The sequence below is a fragment of the Cyrtonyx montezumae genome, unplaced genomic scaffold (genome assembly GCF_038088225.1).
Source record: "Cyrtonyx montezumae isolate F1298 unplaced genomic scaffold, pur_monq_1.0 scaffold_10, whole genome shotgun sequence".
Lineage (NCBI taxonomy): Eukaryota > Metazoa > Chordata > Aves > Galliformes > Odontophoridae > Cyrtonyx > Cyrtonyx montezumae.
The window spans coordinates 20,090,935-20,107,251 of NW_027071826.1; the positions used below are offsets into that span (position 1 = coordinate 20,090,935).

Genomic DNA, 16,317 nt, shown 5'->3' on the forward strand with positions numbered 1-16,317 from the left:
ATTCTCACTGGGTCACATATCTTTATTGCAAGGCTCAATCTACTTTAAATTGACGAGTTGAGGGAATATTGGAGGATTTTCATTCTCAGCAGTCATGACAGGAGAATGAGGGAGGTGGGAGTGAAAGCTAGGTTGGCTCTGAGCAGCTCTCTCTCCAGTTCTGCCGAAGGTGTCTCTTAGTTGTTCATCACAGCAGATCCAGTGCCTACAGGCTTAGTTTGCACTTGCTTTTACAGGTATTATTGCCTCAGTTTTTCTCAGAAATGTTGAATCACAAAAGTTATCTGGTAGAAAAAAACATTACTGATAAAGAACCCTTGAACTTGATTGCTGTCACCAGCCTCCATGCTGGTACATGTGCAAGAGACGAGCACAGCCACCCTCTGCTCCAGTTCTCTCTCCCTAGAAAAAGAGATGTGAAACACATTTTAATCATTTTAATTTTGCTCTGTGTATTCAGACAAAGGGAGAAGCAGTCTGTTACTGAGTGTGCTGAGGTGGGCTAGTAAGCCTTGGACCTATGAGTAGACTAAAGCCATCTTTCTTTGAATTCTGACCAGCAGCGAGTTCCCAGGAATGCTACTTACAGCCCAGAAGTGCTCTCCTTTCCTCTTCCTCTACCATGGGTGGTTTGTCTGTGGAGGGAGAAGGGATGCTTCTCAATGAAGCTGAGTGTGTGCAGCATGTAGGTGTGCAGGAGAATGAGAGGCTGTGCACAGCACCTGTGTAGACAGTGTAAGGGCTGTGTGGATGGGCAGTGGGGGTTGAGGCCATGCAGCTGCCAGAGGGGAACACACGTCAGCACAGCTTCTACCAGCACGCCATGCTTTCCAAGCACCATTTCTTATTCCAAACCCTCTCCGATACACCTTCTGTTGTACAGGGTGGTACTAACAACCCCAGGCAGAGACTGTCCCCCGGTTTCCCCTTGCTTCGGATGCTGGGTCGAGCCAGATGTGCCTCGTGGGACGGCGACACCTCAAAGCCCCGAGCATGCGTTTGTTTCCCCTCAGAGCCCCACGGAGGGCGCGGGGAGAGGAGGAGGACGTGTGGTGCTGAACGGACAGCTTCGTCTGGGGACGGAGGATAGGAAGGGGACGGGGGCGGGAGAGGGAGTGGACCGTACGGGGGAAGGGGAGAAGAAAAAATAGGACAAAAGCTGAATGGACTAAAGTTTAAAAATAGGACAGGGAGAGAGACAGAAAGAGCAACAAGGCAGGACAAGGGCAGTGTCAGGGACAAAGACAGGGGACAGGGACAAGGCCGAACAGTGTGGGACAACAAAAGAGCAGAATGGGAGGGATAGAGGGAAAAGGACACAGGGAGAAGGAGAAGGAGCACGGGGTCGGGCTCCTCTACGACGCGGCAGCCGCGGGGGTCTCGGCTCGACTGGGGGCGGTAACGGCGGCTCCGCGGTGCCAGACAGCCAGTACCGGGGCAGCGGGGACAAGCGGGCAGCAGGGTGATGGCGTGCAGCAGGGCCGATCCTCCTCAGCCGCCGGGGCTCTGCGGGCACCGCGGCGCTGGGGAGCCCACAGGGGCCGCCGGCGAGGGTTGACTGGGGATGCTCGGGGTGCCGGGGCAGCCACGCCGCGACCGGGCTGGTTCCGAGTTGCCTCCGGTTCCCCGGGCTCCCCGCGTCCCCGCGGCGAGAGCTGAACTCCCGGGGCCGAGGGGAGCACAAAGAAAGCCGGGGGAGCCCTCCCGGCAGGTGCCGATGCGCCGTGGACGGCCAGAGCCGCGGCTGCGGCTCCGAGGCCGCCCGGCTCAGTAGACCAGCGCCGCAGGTTGCATCCGGACAGCGCTCGACCAGCTGTTTTGGGCATTTTCTAATTTCGTGCAGAGCAGGGCAGCGGTCAGAGAGGTAATCTGTAGATCCGTGGCTTTAAAGGATAAATTAGAGCATTGGATTTGATCCGTATTGCAGTGGATTAGAGCAACCTCTCCCCCCTCCCCTTCTCCTCCCCCCTTCCCTTTCAATTCACTCCCCCCTCCTCCAGCACCACCTTTTTTCCTCTCATGCAATACCAAAACTGACCCTGCCTGGCAGAGGGACTCTGCTAGGCGAGCGGAGCGGTGCCCACATCGCCGGCACACCGCGGGAGCCAGCTCTTCCCCTTCAGCCTCCGCAGCCCCTCCGGGGCACCGCTGCTGCGAATTCCCCGGAGGCAGACGCCGGGGCCGGGCTGCCTCCGCCGGGCGCCGGGGAGCGGGTGCTGCCCGGGGGATCCCCTTTGCCCAGCCCCGCCGGGGCCGCGGGGCAGCGGCGAAAGAGAGCTTCCCCCCATCGGGGCACACCCGGAGCAGAGCGGGGCTGGGGACCCGGCAGGAAATGGAAGGATGAAGTGTGCAGCCGGAGCGGTGATGTTCGTCCTCTCCTTGCTCTCCCCTGCAGGAACGTAATCCGCAATGCTAGTTCTCAGGTTGCTCAATGTTGTTGCTCCAGCTTACTTCTTGTGCATCTCCCTAGTGACCTTCGTCCTCCAGATCTTTCTCTTCATCCCCAGCATGTTCAGAGACCCCTCCACCACCCCACTTTTCTCTCCTGCTCTGCTGCATGGGGCCCTCTTCCTCTTCCTCTCAGCTAATGCCCTGGGCAACTACATCCTCGTGATCCAGAACTCCCCTGAGGAACTGGGCAAGGGCTTAAACTTGGGCGAAGGAGCTGAAATGGTGGCGGACTGGCTGGATGGAAGCAGGTCCCCTGGCTCAGCCTTGCCCAGCACTCACTACTGTAGACTGTGTGCCAGAGTCACCCAAAGGCATGACCACCACTGTTTCTTCACAGGGAACTGCATCGGGAGCAGGAACATGCGGAACTTCATCATGTTCTGCCTCTACACCTCCCTGGCTTGCCTCGACTCCCTGGTGGCAGGCATGGCTTACATTTCTGCTTCACTCTCCATGTCCTTTGCAAACCCGCTGGCCTTCCTCACCCTTCTGCCTCACTCTATCAGCCAGTTCTTCTCAGGTAAGGATCCTTCCTTGGCCATGAGGAGCTCATTTCTCCTCCAGGGCTCTGCGACAGTGGCCGTGCTCTTTGCTGTTTGGCCGTGCGTGAGGATGGGTGGAGGGGGAGCACGGGCATGGGGAGAATTGTCTGTGTTTGGTAAAGCCTCCTTTAAAGGAAAAGACTTCATCTGTAGTAGAGGCTGCGACCTTCTCCAGGTTACAGCCACATCCCTATTCTTAATGTGTTATACTCTGGAAAATACCCTGTGACCAGATTGTGAGAGACGGACTAAGGCTGCAGTCGTACGTGAGGCATTTAAACAGAGGAGGGAGGTTTCATTCATTGTACTACAGGCAAGGGGAGTCTTACATGCAGATTTGGGGAGACTCCCAGAGGAGATATGACCATTCTCTTCATCCAAGTCATTCACCTACTCCACCTTCTGCCTCCTGGTAGAGTAAACTTACTGTTTCTAGCACAGGAGAATTTTGCTTCAGGTGTCAGAAATCAAGTAGAGAGTTCCTTAATATAATGTTATCAAGCACCTCTCTCTAGACTCTAGTCTGGGAAGCAAGTCCACAGAGAGCCAGGACAAATTGTCCTTGCCTGCTTTCTGAAGAGCTCTGCAGCCAAAGTAAACCTCCCTTTCTTCCTTTCATCATACCTTATTCGTCCCACTGCTTTCCCTGATTTCCCTTCTCTTCCTATCCTCCAGTATATGTCCCCAAGATTTTCACTTTGATCCCATTCATTCTGTTCCCATGCCTTTTCCCCTGCTCTGCCAAGCCCTGTCTCTTCACCTTTCATCATGCTCTCAAACTCCCCAACCTACCCACTTTCTCTGTCCAAACCTAAGGGTTAGATGAAACCTGATCTGGGAGGAGTTACTCTGCAGACAGCAGAGTCTGCTCTGAAAATGACAGCAGAAAGATGCCATTTTCCCCACATGCATCTCATGCAGAGTACATTTAGATCAGTTTTCATCAGACTAAAATAGGTATTCTACATATTTTAGCCTTGCAGGTTCAGCTGAGCTCAGTAAGAAGGGCCTGGAGTCTGTTTTGGCTTGTGCACTGCCACCAGAATTGTTGAGTGTTTTCTGACTGGGGGATCTCCATTGCTGGTGATACAAGAGCCAGAAAGGCCCCAGATTGCTTTCAGATTCCAGGCTCGGTTTGCAGGGTTGCCATCTGAAAACAAACAAATATCTCCACTTAGCAAATGAGCAGATTTGTCATGGTAATCACTGAGAGACTATAAACATGAAATCCTGCCATGACATTTTTATGGAGTCATTTTTCCGTGTAGAAGAATCTTTGTAAATAGTGTTGCATGAGCTTCACTAGTATTAAAACTCTTGGCATGGTTTTCCCTTTTGCCTAAGCTCTGCACAGCACATCAGTCTGGAAGGGAAAGCAGGGCTGTGGGAGAAGATTATCCAGGAATTAGTTCTCTCCCTGATTCTGTGGGCTCATCTACACCAAGCTGGGTCCTGGCACATGCTTGAAGAGCCACTGGAATGCCCCAGCTCTGGTGTCAGCACTCACAGTGCCAAAGTGGGTGCACAGCAGTGTGTGAGTGGGATGTGACGGGGATGGCAGCAGGGCTGAGAGCTTGGGCACCCTCAGGAGCCAAGACTATCATAGAAACTTGATCCCATGGAATTTCTGCCTCAGCTGGGATGACAGCACACAGTACCATGCAGGTGCCTTGGTTGTTCAGGAGGAAGGGCCTTCTGGGCTTCCATCAGTCTGTTTACCTCTAGTGCTGGAAAGAGAAACACGACCTGGAATAGCAAACAGAAGGACTGCCCACCTCGTGTTCTTATGCAGCTATAACTTAGATGAGTTCTGAACAGAGCATTGTTATAACAGGGAAAAAACACTTCTCCCTTCTTCTCTAGCATGCCCTTGGCACTGGGGAGGAGGGAGAGGACAGAAGCTGAATATGCTGATCCTGAGTCAACTTGGTGTTTCCTGCTTCCACGCTGGGAAAATTTTTGGTTGGCTTGTTTTTCCCAGACTGCGCTCAGGCATGTAGTTTGGAGTCTGACCCAGAGTCTATAATTTCAGGCTGTGATTCAGTTTTTCTGGCATAGATAATGTATGGTAATAAGCTTGAGACCACGTCAGGTCAGTCAGAACAAAAGTGAATCTGAAACTGAAGTGGACTGTGGTGATGAGGGACAAATGAAGAGTGCTTCTGTAAATATAGGTCAGGACAGATCCAAGAAAGGAAGGATAGAATATGCTTTTTGTAAGCAGCCTGAAAATAAGGTTAAAAAAATGCACACATCTGGAAAATGTGGCTGAGAGATGCTGAATAAATGCAAAGGGAAACATGTATAATTACTTATTTGATGCTGAATTTCAGCAGCTCTTAGAAATAAAGCTTACAGTTGTCTTCCAAAGGGCTTGGAAGAAAGTTGCTTTTCCCTTCTCCATCCCATATCAGCTGCAGAAGGGAACACATGCCTGTCACACTTAGGTCCAGCAGAAGAAGGGCAGAGAAACCTGTATTTGTCTCTGCACTTCTCATTTGGTCCCTTATGTTATTCTGACAGAACTGGTCTGAAGGTTTGTCACTATCCTGAACGCTGCTCTCCCCTGGCATATGAAGATAGAGATATGGTAGAGATAGTGATAGGAGGATGGTTGGACTAGATGATCTTATAGGTCCTTTCCAACCTTATGAACTTATGAACTTATGAAGCCCACTGGGATCTAATGAGAAGGGAAAGATGATGCCACATTTAAAGAGAAAGCTGAACAACTCTGGTGCCTTTTCCAATTGGAATGATCCAACAGTTTAGGGCTGCAGGCAGCACCCTCACCAGTAGCCCTTGGGAAGGCCTGCAGGCAGAGCCCAGGCCTGAGTGCATGGTGTGGGCCTGTGCCAAGCTCCCGGTCACACAGTGCCCTCCAGGCAGGCCGGGCTCAGGGAACACAGGCTGGGTGGCATCAAATAACCCGGCCTTCTGTGTCAGGGAAGCAGGGTAATGTATTGATACACACAGAATAAGTTGTGTACACATTCATCTGCACACACACAGAATATTACGTTAATGGGTTTGGCTCTGACTGTACACTGAAAGGTCACTCCATGAGAACTGTTATCACAGTAATGTTTTCTGGAAGGAACTCTATAAAATTGTTGTGGAGGAAAGGGTCCACAGAATATTTGTATTAAAACACATCTGGCATAAATATATACAATAAAGACCGTTGAACTTCCAAGTTTCAGATGTACTAAATGTTTGGAGTATTCTGGCAGCAGCATTAAAAGAGGAATTAGGTCTGCATTTTGGAAAGTTTTCTGTTTCAGTTTCCTGCATTCATGTGAAAGTTGTATTTTTCCAATGGTAGGAAGGTCACTACTGATTTTTCTTTATATTTTTAAACATATAATATATATATACATATAATATATATACACATGTATAGTGATTATACATATCATAGAATCAGAGAATGGCTTGGGTTGGAGGGGTCCTTACAGCCCACCCAGCCCCAGCCCGTGCTGTTTGCAGAGCTGCCCCCCACCAGCTCAGGCTGCCCAGGGCCCCATCCAGCCTGGCCTTCAGCGCCTCCAGGGATGGGGCACCCACAGCTCTTCTGGGCATATGTAATGTATAGTGACGAGCCCCAGATCTGTCTGCCTGGTGTTAATGCACATAGTGAGGCTCTGGAAGCACCCAAACGCTGTAGAACTCTGTCTCCTCCCAAAAGGAGCCTGGGAACTCCTGAGTCCCTGTGCTTAGCAGGCAGGTGCTGAAATCATTTCATGTTCTTCAAAATAGAGCTGAAATCTTACAAATGCTTTTTACTTCTGACTGAGACTGCCCGTGAAATCCAGATCCTCACATGAACAGCAAAGGGAGAACTCTGCAGAGACTGCCACCATTTTAGCACCTCCCCAGCTGGTTGCACTGCCTGGGGCACTACAAGAAAAACAATTTTATGTCTTTAGTCACCACCCTGCCTTTCTCTGCACTCACCTCTTGTATGGCTGCTCAACATGGCCAGCCAGGCTCTCGAGGCTATATGTGATGCTGACACATGAGAGGTGCCTAAACTCTTTCTTTTGTTGTTCCCCTTTCCTGACTGTCATTGTGCAGGGGCTCTGCTCAGCTCTGAGATGTTTGTCATCCTCATGCTCTACCTCTGGCTCGGAATCGGGCTGGCCTGTGCGGGGTTCTGCTGCCACCAGCTGCTGCTGATCCTGCGCGGGCAGACACGTTACCAGGTGCGGAAGGGAATGGTGGTGAGAGCCCGGCCCTGGCGGGAGAATCTGCGAGAGGTCTTTGGCAAGAGATGGCTGCTGGGGCTTCTCATCCCCATGCTGAACGTGGGAAGTGACTGCCGCAGGCAGAAAGTGAAATAAAATGCCTGCGTGTGCATCCCTTGCTGGCAGCACTCCCCCGCTCCCAGACCATGAGGAGCTGGGCCACTCCATCCCTTGAGACTGCAGCCCCTGCAGGAGGATTGGACCAGCTATCTAAGAGAATCAATTTAGCCAATTAATGCAGAGATCACAAACCATGTAGAGGAAGAGATACTGCAGCTCAGTAGACACATCACAGCACCTGCATACATGGCAACAGGCTTTGAACTAGCAGCAGGATTAGTCTGATCTCAGCTCCCTGCCCTTGGCCACTTGTATGTCCCCAGACAAGTTACAGCAGGAGCTCCCTGAGAGCCTGGGTTGTTGTGGTAGGCTGCAAAACCGACACCTGCTCACTTGGAGCCTCCAAGGAGCCTTTGGCCCTTTTGTGCTGGAGGCAAATTCACGACACTGAGAAGCCTTCCCTGGCAGAACTGCAGTGCAATCAAGCCTCTGTAGGAACAGGTTGTGAACATGGCTGTGGCAGCACATAAATCTGCTCTCAAAAGGCTAGAAAAGCTAGGAAGGAAACAGAGAGAAATCCAGTATTTCTCCATTTCTGTCTCAACCCGGTCCCTCTGTGATGACATGCCAACACTGCAGCTTTGCCACTTGCTTTAGCAGCCCTTTGCCCAGGAATGCAGCACAGGCAAAGCTGCAGCAAGCAGATAAATCAGCATCAGTCAGAGCATAAGGAGAGGCAATGCAGAGGTGAATGGAAAGCTGTGTCTGAGGACCTGTACTATCAGGCTGGGGGAGAGAGAGAAGAAAGAGCATGTCCAAGGATGTGCCCACATCCCCCACACCACACTCTGCAGAAGGCACCAACACTGTTGGTGCTGCGAAGAGGGCTCTGAATCCCAGGAACAGGAGCAGTTCCAGTGGATCGGAACACTTCATTTTGCACTAAAACCAAAATGTTTACCTCAGACATCCCTGCCACACCGTGTTTATGGGCTCTCCAGGGCAATTCCCTCTCACATTACTGCAGAGGGGTAAATTCATCCATGTTATAACTCCATTAAGGAGGTTAATGGAATTACTACAGGGATTAATCAGCCTAATGTGTCAGTTGTTTTCCAGCTGCAGCAACAGCCCTTGAGATCAGTGCTGAGATCCTATGCTAATAGGTGCCTTAAGAAAGAAGGAGCAACGTTGACCAGGATTGTAGTGCTGGGCTCCTCAGCACCTGCAACATGAAGCTGCTGTTTCGGCAAACTGCATCAGCTTATGTGGGCTGGGTAGAAATCCATTGCTTCCCTTTAATAAGCTGGGGAGTATGCTGATAAGATGTGAAAAATATGTTTTCCTTCCTCAAAAATGCTCTCTATGCATCCCAGGTAGAGGAGCGCATGTGCTCGCATCCTTGCATTCCTCATGAGCCACAGCAGAGGCACGCAGTCCTATAGGTAACCGTCCTCCACTGATTCACACTTGTATACATGTTTGGTTCAATAACAAAGTCTGTTGTGATGAGTGGAGCAAACATGAAAATATAGTGAAAAAACCCTAACTGGATAATTAAAACTTGTAGTATACAAACCCTTCCACGCTGTGTGTGTTCGCATGGATGCACCACTGTTGCTATATAATCTGCACTTTCAGTAACAGTGAACAATAAAAAGTGTTTTGACTTTTTATGGTGGCTGTATTGTGCTTTTTAACAGGTCATTAGCTGTCTTTGTATATGGCAGAAGCTACATTTATTACCTCATTCATACAGACACTCTGAAGGGAAAAGCCAGGTTGTGTTTATTCGTTTGTCAGTGATTCATCAAAATATTTTGGACAAGCCCTCTCACCCTTTCTACTTTAATGTAATGACCAATCTAAAAATGCATCTAACAGGCAACTTGGAGACACAATCTAATCACTATTTATAAATTACACTACAAACCTCAATGGAAAGCTACAGGAAAATTAGGTATTATCACTGTCCACGAACAGCATCTCCAAGTAAATTATTCCCTGCTGGTGAGGTAGCACCAAGGTGAGCAGACAGTCACCTTGTCGCCAGCAGCTGAGCCAGCACTCAGAGCCACGCTCCTCATCTTGGATGGGCTCCAACATTATTCTTGTTCCACCGATTAGTCGATGCAACAACTTCTTTTTCAGATATTTCTACAGGCAAAGGGCTCCCAAGGTTTTACATCAGCAGAAATTATGTTCTTGCCCTCTGCTGCTGGCATTTGGATGCTGCAGCTTGTGGCACTCAGGGCCAGCTGCCAAGCCATGAGCTTTTTGGGGGTGGTATGGTGGGAAGGGCACAGACAGCTTGCAGCCTGGGTGGGCTGCCTGTGAGGACAGTCCTGTGCAAGCAGTGGTGTTAATTGCCCCTGGAGCCTGCTGTCTCTGTGTACTGGTGCTGAGCCATGCCCACCCTTTGCCAGAGTCAGATCTGTCTGCCCTCACTGCAAGGTCTCACTCCCTTTTGCAGCCCAGAGGGATCTCAATTTGACTAACCACAGCATGGCCCCCCACAATTGTCATTCACCCAATTATTCTTTCCCATGACTATTCAGAGACCTGCATTCTGACTGCAAATCATCGTGTTGTCATTTTGTGCAGCTAAATGCTTCCCCTGAAGCGAACAGCTGGAGGTCAGCAGAAGTGGTGGGACTCTCAGATGTATGCAGTCTTTACAGTTATGATCCTCTGGGATGAAAAGAGCTATAAAAATGTAACATTACAGTGACCCCACATATTGGCTTATTTCTCTTTTCATTCCCAGTTGCGTGGACTGCCCTATTTGGGGCAGAGCAGTAGTTCTGCAGGAACAGCTGAAAGCAGCTCTTTAATTACCCAGCTGTCCTGACTTCCCTTCCTGGTCATACCTGTGCATTCATTTGTAGAAATCTTTGTGCAGAAAATGTAACAGGGCTCAACAGCTCCAAGTAGAACCTTTGCTCTTAGCTATGAATTAGTAAATGAAGGCTTAGCTCAACAGCAATGTCACAAATTCTCAGCTAAATCTGTTTGATGGCTCCTAAGTTTTGTGAGGGTAAATAATAAAAGCTTCAAATTTTCCATGCTTAGAGAGCTGTTGCTTACCATTTGCATTTTATTAAGTAGCAGCTGCAATAGCAAAAACATTTCAGAACATGATTTCTTGTGACAATGTCTAAGTATTTCTAACGATTTTAAATATAAAACATTTAGGGCTTCTCTGGGCTTTGGAAAATCAGATGACCATAATTTCTTCTCTGGTAATGATAATGGCTGAGGGAAAAGGTCCCTGTTGCCTAACTCCTTGCCACAGAAACCACAGGCTTTTGCTGAGTGGCTTGTCTATTTTCAGTGTGGCTTCCTGAAACAAACAAACAAACAAACAATGCTATCTCTAAGGCCTCAGAAGCCTTTGCAATGATAATGGAAAACAAATTGAGGAATGCAAATGTGAAATAAAACAGTAGAGATCTGTTCTTATATATAGTAAAATTCTAATACAAATAAGAAGTAGGTGATGTTCATTTTTATACTACACTATTGGGTAATCATTCAAGTCTGCATGCAAAAGGTCTTCACTGGATAAATTCAAAGGATACAGAGTTGAAACACGAAGAGTCTGAAGTAATAAAGCACAGGGAAGATAGAGAAAAGATGATGTGAAATAGCATTTATCTTCTTTAAGAAATAGCCAACTCAAGGGAGATGATCACAGTCTAAAAATACTTGCAAGGAGACAGAATAAATGAGTGAGTGGACTCGTTAGCTGTAAGAAGATAGCTGGAGGAAGACAGGCAGTCCTGTAGTGAGGAAAAGAAAAGTCAAGGTCAGGGACGAGGGCAGCTATCTTTATAACAGTCAGTGGAGAGCAATCAGAGAAAGTATCACCAGTTAGAGCAGAAGTGGTTTTATGTTGGTAGGGATGAAGCACCAACTTCCAGCAGGTGGTAGGAGGTATGACAGCACAATTCAAGTTATATTTATTGATTGTTGACTGAAAAGACATGGAGAAAGCCCAGCCTGAGAAAACTCATTTTTAATAATTGCACAAAATCTGCACAAAACCCCTCAAAACCCTTCAGCAGAGCTGAGAGGGCTTTTCTCATCTGAACAACAAATGATGCTACAAGCAGGTACTCAATAAGTAGAAGTCAAAAGTCATAAGAGCAGAATCTGTATAACAGTTCTCTCCAGGTTACTTAGAGACTAGCCAGAGTGATCATGGCTGGAATAAAGCAATGACCTACTTGTTCAATGAATAAGTAAATGGAGAAGAAAATTTAAAGCATCTAAGGAGACACTGTGTCCTTTTAGATATTTACACTGACAGAAACATTATGTCAAGCAACATACATTAACAAACTGTAAGAGGTTCTCTAATAACAACGTGTCCAAATGAGGGTTCTCTGCTTTCACATTTCTTTTCCAGAAAGTCAGGGGAATAAAGAGCTCCTGGAGCTTACACTAAATATCAGCAAATATGGACTAGTTAGTGCTTCTGATCTCCTGTGGAAGCATCATGCCAGCATCCTCATCTTCACCACACCAAAGAGATCTGAGCATTGGGTGTCCCTCAGGATCTAACTGGCAAGAGATGATGGCACCCAGGCAGGTCAGTCCCAAGTCAGCATTTTTCAGTCTCCTCACGTATTTACAAAGAAAAAAAATCCAAGTTCTCAAGAGCTCATGTCAAGTACCTTGCACAGTGCTTCATTTAACATGCTGGCAGACACCTTAACACTAGTTCCAGAACTGGTATCAGTTGAAAACTCATGGAGTACATTGCAAAAATTTGCTCTGAATGTGGAAAGGGGTGAATGGCAGTAGCCAGCTCCACATGTACAAGAGAATACTCAACTTCTGATCAGTGGGATGGGAAGTTTCACTTGTCTGTTACTGATTTTTTCAGCACTTCTGTTAATCTATCTTGATCTTGACTAGATAGCAACTAGAATCTCCTATGATTGCCGCATATCCACAGGCTTAGGGGGATGCCTAGCCTCTGGTATGTTATTCAGTAGTTTTTTGTCTATTTTTGCCTCCAATCATTCCCATATTCAGGTTTTCATCATGTCTGATGGGAAGTTCCCCATTAGATGTCAGGTCAGTCTCTCAGCTGCTTATATTAGCTAAGAAGAAGTGAAAACTTGTACCTATGTGCCATAAGACTGCTGAAAATGCAATAAATAGTTTTTTTCCAACATTGTACCCTTAAAAATCTTAAACCTTCAACAGCACAGGAGTTAACACAGTGGACCCAAATGAGAATGTCCTGAGAGTTAACAAGCAACTGCTTGATGCAGCCTTGTCACAGAGGCTGTTGTCAGGGAAGGATGTTATCCTCCACGACTGCTGGAGACCACAGGTTAGCCTTAGGATCACTGACAGAAAAACAGAGGAAGGGTCTAGCGTCATCAGCCAGGACTCCTAATGACTTACGACTGCTGGGAGGAAACTGTTGATGAGTACAACATAGTCAATCCTTGTGGATCTACATATGACTTGACAGGTCCTGAGTCCAGATGCTAAGAGAAATGCATTGAGAGAAAACTCAAAATAGTAACACCTAAAGGAGAAAGTGTTTCAATAGATAATGAGTACCAAGTAGTCAATGCTGTGATCAATGTTTTGAGCAATGGAAGTTCATTCAAGCCTTGGAAAAACTGTTCCTCCTAACAACAACTTTCAAGTGCCAGCTTCTTAATACTTTTCATATAGAGTTCAATATTCGAGATTCCTTTTAGATGTTCTCAGTGGATATGGAAATAAAGCGACTGACTGCAGGAGGCAAAAGCTGGTAATGAAGCTCTGCTAAGCTATCAGACTTAAGGAGATCTAAAATCTCTTTTAGAGCTTCTGGAAACAGATCTCCATTAACTTCTGAATAAAAACAAACAAACAAACAAAAAAGCTCATGAGTTTCTAAAACCAAGAAGAGAGCTGGAATTTCAAATCAAACAATAATTATATACATATACATTATACATATATATATATATAGTCTCCAAGAATTGTAGCATATTCTGAGTGTATAAATCCAACCGAACCACCTCGTATCACCCCATTGCTTCAGCGAAGTCATGCAGTCTGTAGGGGTTTCAGAAATGTGTCCATGCAACCGTCACAGCTGGCAGGCACTGTCACCCTCAGCTCAGAAATTCTACTGCTTGGGCTGCACACCAAAAAACCCTTATCTTAGGTAAAAATCTTTCACGTACCACAGAAGTTTTCTGCCAGATCTGGGTTTGGGGTACAAGAACTTTAGTAATCAGGCTGGAGGGAAACACACCTCTCCCCTTGACAATCTGTCTTTGGCTCTGTGTACTGACTGCCCCTGTAGAACTAATTTGGTGAAAACTGGTTCAGCATCATCCAGTCAGCTATTAGCATCCTCTGGGAAAGCATAAATTTCGGGAGGGGAGGGTACTCATTAGGGTATGTATTATGCTGACAGAAAGAGTAGGAAAATGTGAAATAGGTGAAGGAGTAAGTCAGTACAGAGTACAAATTATAATGTGATGGACAAACTCAGTATGAGCTTGCAGAACAAGATGACAGCATTTCAGGATGTAAATGAACTTGAAACAAACAAACAAAAATAATACAATAAACCTTTTCCATCGTGCTCTAATGCAATAAAGACATGGAAAATTGCATTCAGCTTTGCCCTTATTATTCAAACCATATGGAGTTCACAGAAAGCCATAAATGATTAAGAAACTGAGAAATGGATTTGCGTGAGGAAAAAATGTTTGTATTTGCCTGGCTTTGGCAAATGGACAAAGCGAATGTGAAGGTGGTGTGGCAGCCATCCATATATACTGATGAGTTGGAGACATAATTCCTGTGGGATGAACAAGCAATATCTAGAAACAGAGTTCAACTTAATAAGAGGAAGTGGCATTAAAATTTCAGGAAGTAATTCCAAAAGACAGTTTTTCCACTGTTAACCATTAGAATAAGCTTATGTTGGAGGAGCTGGAGTCTTCACATCTAGGGGGCTACAAAACTGAATGGGGTTTTATAAAGCATACTGAATAAGGAACAACTTGTTGCTGGAAAACAGTGAAGAAAAGTGAACTTCCGCTTTCCACTAACGTGTAGTTTACTAAACTGTAGCTCTGTAGTTCAAGCTTAAGTCAAGAGAGATTAGATACTGATTATAGGCACCTCAGACTTGTTTATATTATTATGACCCTTTTCTACTCTGGGTTGCATTACTTGCCATCTCAGTGGAGTTAAAAATACCATGTTTTATTCATTAGAAATAACAGGAAATGCAAATAGTCGTGCAAACAGAATAATTATATATAAGTGGTATGTGTTGAAAGAGGCAGGCTTTTTGTTGTCTTCTCATAAGCATGGGATTACAGCACATGTGGCTTTTACTTGTAAATATTACAGCACTACTGACAGACAGCAGAGAACTTTACAATTTTATATCCCTATCATAGTTATCTGTGATGTAATCTGTGACAAGTAATGGTGATCTTCCTCAGCATTTCAGCAGAACTAAGAACCCAAATTGCTTTTTTTTAACCTCTCACACTTTCAAGCCCCTCCAGAACAACTCTCTATCTATGTGAAATGAAGCAAACCTCCCAATATTTCTATTTCTCTTAAAAAAAAATTGAAGTGTTAGGTATGCTAATTTCCTATAATGCAGCTTTCAGATAAGAATCTTTGCCAATTAAGAACCTTTGAAAATATCATGATCCTTAAACAGAGCAGTTACATAAATATATGTATGGCATGATATCATAATAGATTTTTTTACATCATTTTAGGATGTTCCTTCTTTTCTTTCTTCAATTTTCCTCTCCACTAATACAGGAAAATATTTTTGATAAAACATAGAAGCCCATTTGGAACAGATATCTGTAGAAGAACTTGTAGATCATCACAGCATTTGGGAAATATCGAAGAGGAGAAGGTAGAAATTTGATTATTTCAGCTACTATTATTTGTGAAGCCACAAGAACGACCTTTTATGCTCATCTGATAAAATTTACTCAATTAAACCTCAGTGGAAATGTAGCCAATACATAATTTATATTTTTCCCCCAGAAAGGTTTATACTGAAATCACAGTGTTAAGAGGTTCTATAGATTTTCACCCCCTCAAAGGAAGTCCCCAAGGCACTAGACATATTACTCTGGTAGTCAGAAGTCTCTAGTACTACACCAGAGATGAAAAAAAAAAGAAGAAAAAGAAAAAAAAAAAGAAGGAAAAGGAAAAGGAAAAGGAAAAGGAATAGGAAAAGGAAAAGGGAAAGGAAAAGGGAAAGGAAAAAGAAAAGGAAAAGGAAAAGGAAAAGGAAAAGGAAAAGGAAAAGGAAAAGGAAAAGGAAAAGGAAAAGGAAAAGGAAAAGGAAAAGGAAAAGGAAAAGGAAAAGGAAAAGGAAAAGGAAAAGGAAAAGGAAAAGGAAAAGGAAAAGGAAAAGGAAAAGGAAAGGGAAAAGGAAAAGGAAAAGAAAAAAAGAAAAAGAAGAAAAAGAAAAAGAAAAAGAAAAAGAAAAAGAAAAAGAAAAAGAAAAAGAAAAAGAAAAAGAAAAAGAAAAAGAAAAAGAAAAAGAAAAAGAAAAAGAAAAAGAAAAAGAAAAAGAAAAAGAAAAAGAAAAAGAAAAAGAAAAAGAAAAAGAAAAAGAAAAAGAAAAAGAAAAAGAAAAAGAAAAAGAAAAAGAAAAAGAAAAAGAAAAAGAAAAAGAAAAAGAAAGAAAAAGAAAAAGAAGAAGAAAAAGAAAAAGAAACAAAACCACAACTGTTTTGCAGTTATCTACCCAAATGTCAAGTTTTTTAATAAATGTGAATTTTTGGGAGAAATGCTCCATAACTTGTGCAATGCAGTTGTACAAATAGCAAGACTGTGTCTCTAAAATTCCTTCAAGGCACACAAAACTTCCCTTCATTAATGCATTACTAAACACTACAGCATAATCTGAATTATAAATATTTAAGCTGTCTCAAAAGTCAAATCCTTATGAAAAATAAATCCTAAGCCCTGATCTTTTTTACCTTGACAAATCTCAACATCTC

At 45.2% G+C, this 16,317-nt stretch overlaps 1 protein-coding gene across 1 annotated transcript; it reads left to right on the forward strand.

The window, feature by feature from the left end:
* The first annotated feature begins 2,324 nt into the window (after positions 1–2,324).
* Positions 2,325–7,673, forward strand: ZDHHC22 (zinc finger DHHC-type palmitoyltransferase 22). The gene is made up of 2 exons (XM_065755688.1): positions 2,325–2,971; positions 7,071–7,673. The coding sequence occupies exons 1-2, from the start codon at positions 2,410–2,412 to the stop codon at positions 7,334–7,336; spliced, it is 828 nt and encodes a 275-aa protein (XP_065611760.1). The 5' UTR covers positions 2,325–2,409; the 3' UTR covers positions 7,337–7,673.
* The last annotated feature ends 8,644 nt before the right edge of the window (positions 7,674–16,317 follow it).

Excerpts from the sequence above, each read along its gene's own strand:
- ZDHHC22 (XM_065755688.1), top strand. The coding sequence starts at position 2,410 with ATGCTAGTTCTCAGGTTGCTCAATGTTGTTGCTCCAGCTTACTTCTTG. Across the intron at positions 2,972-7,070 it reads TATCAGCCAGTTCTTCTCAG|GGGCTCTGCTCAGCTCTGAG; the intron begins GTAAGGATCCTT and ends GTCATTGTGCAG.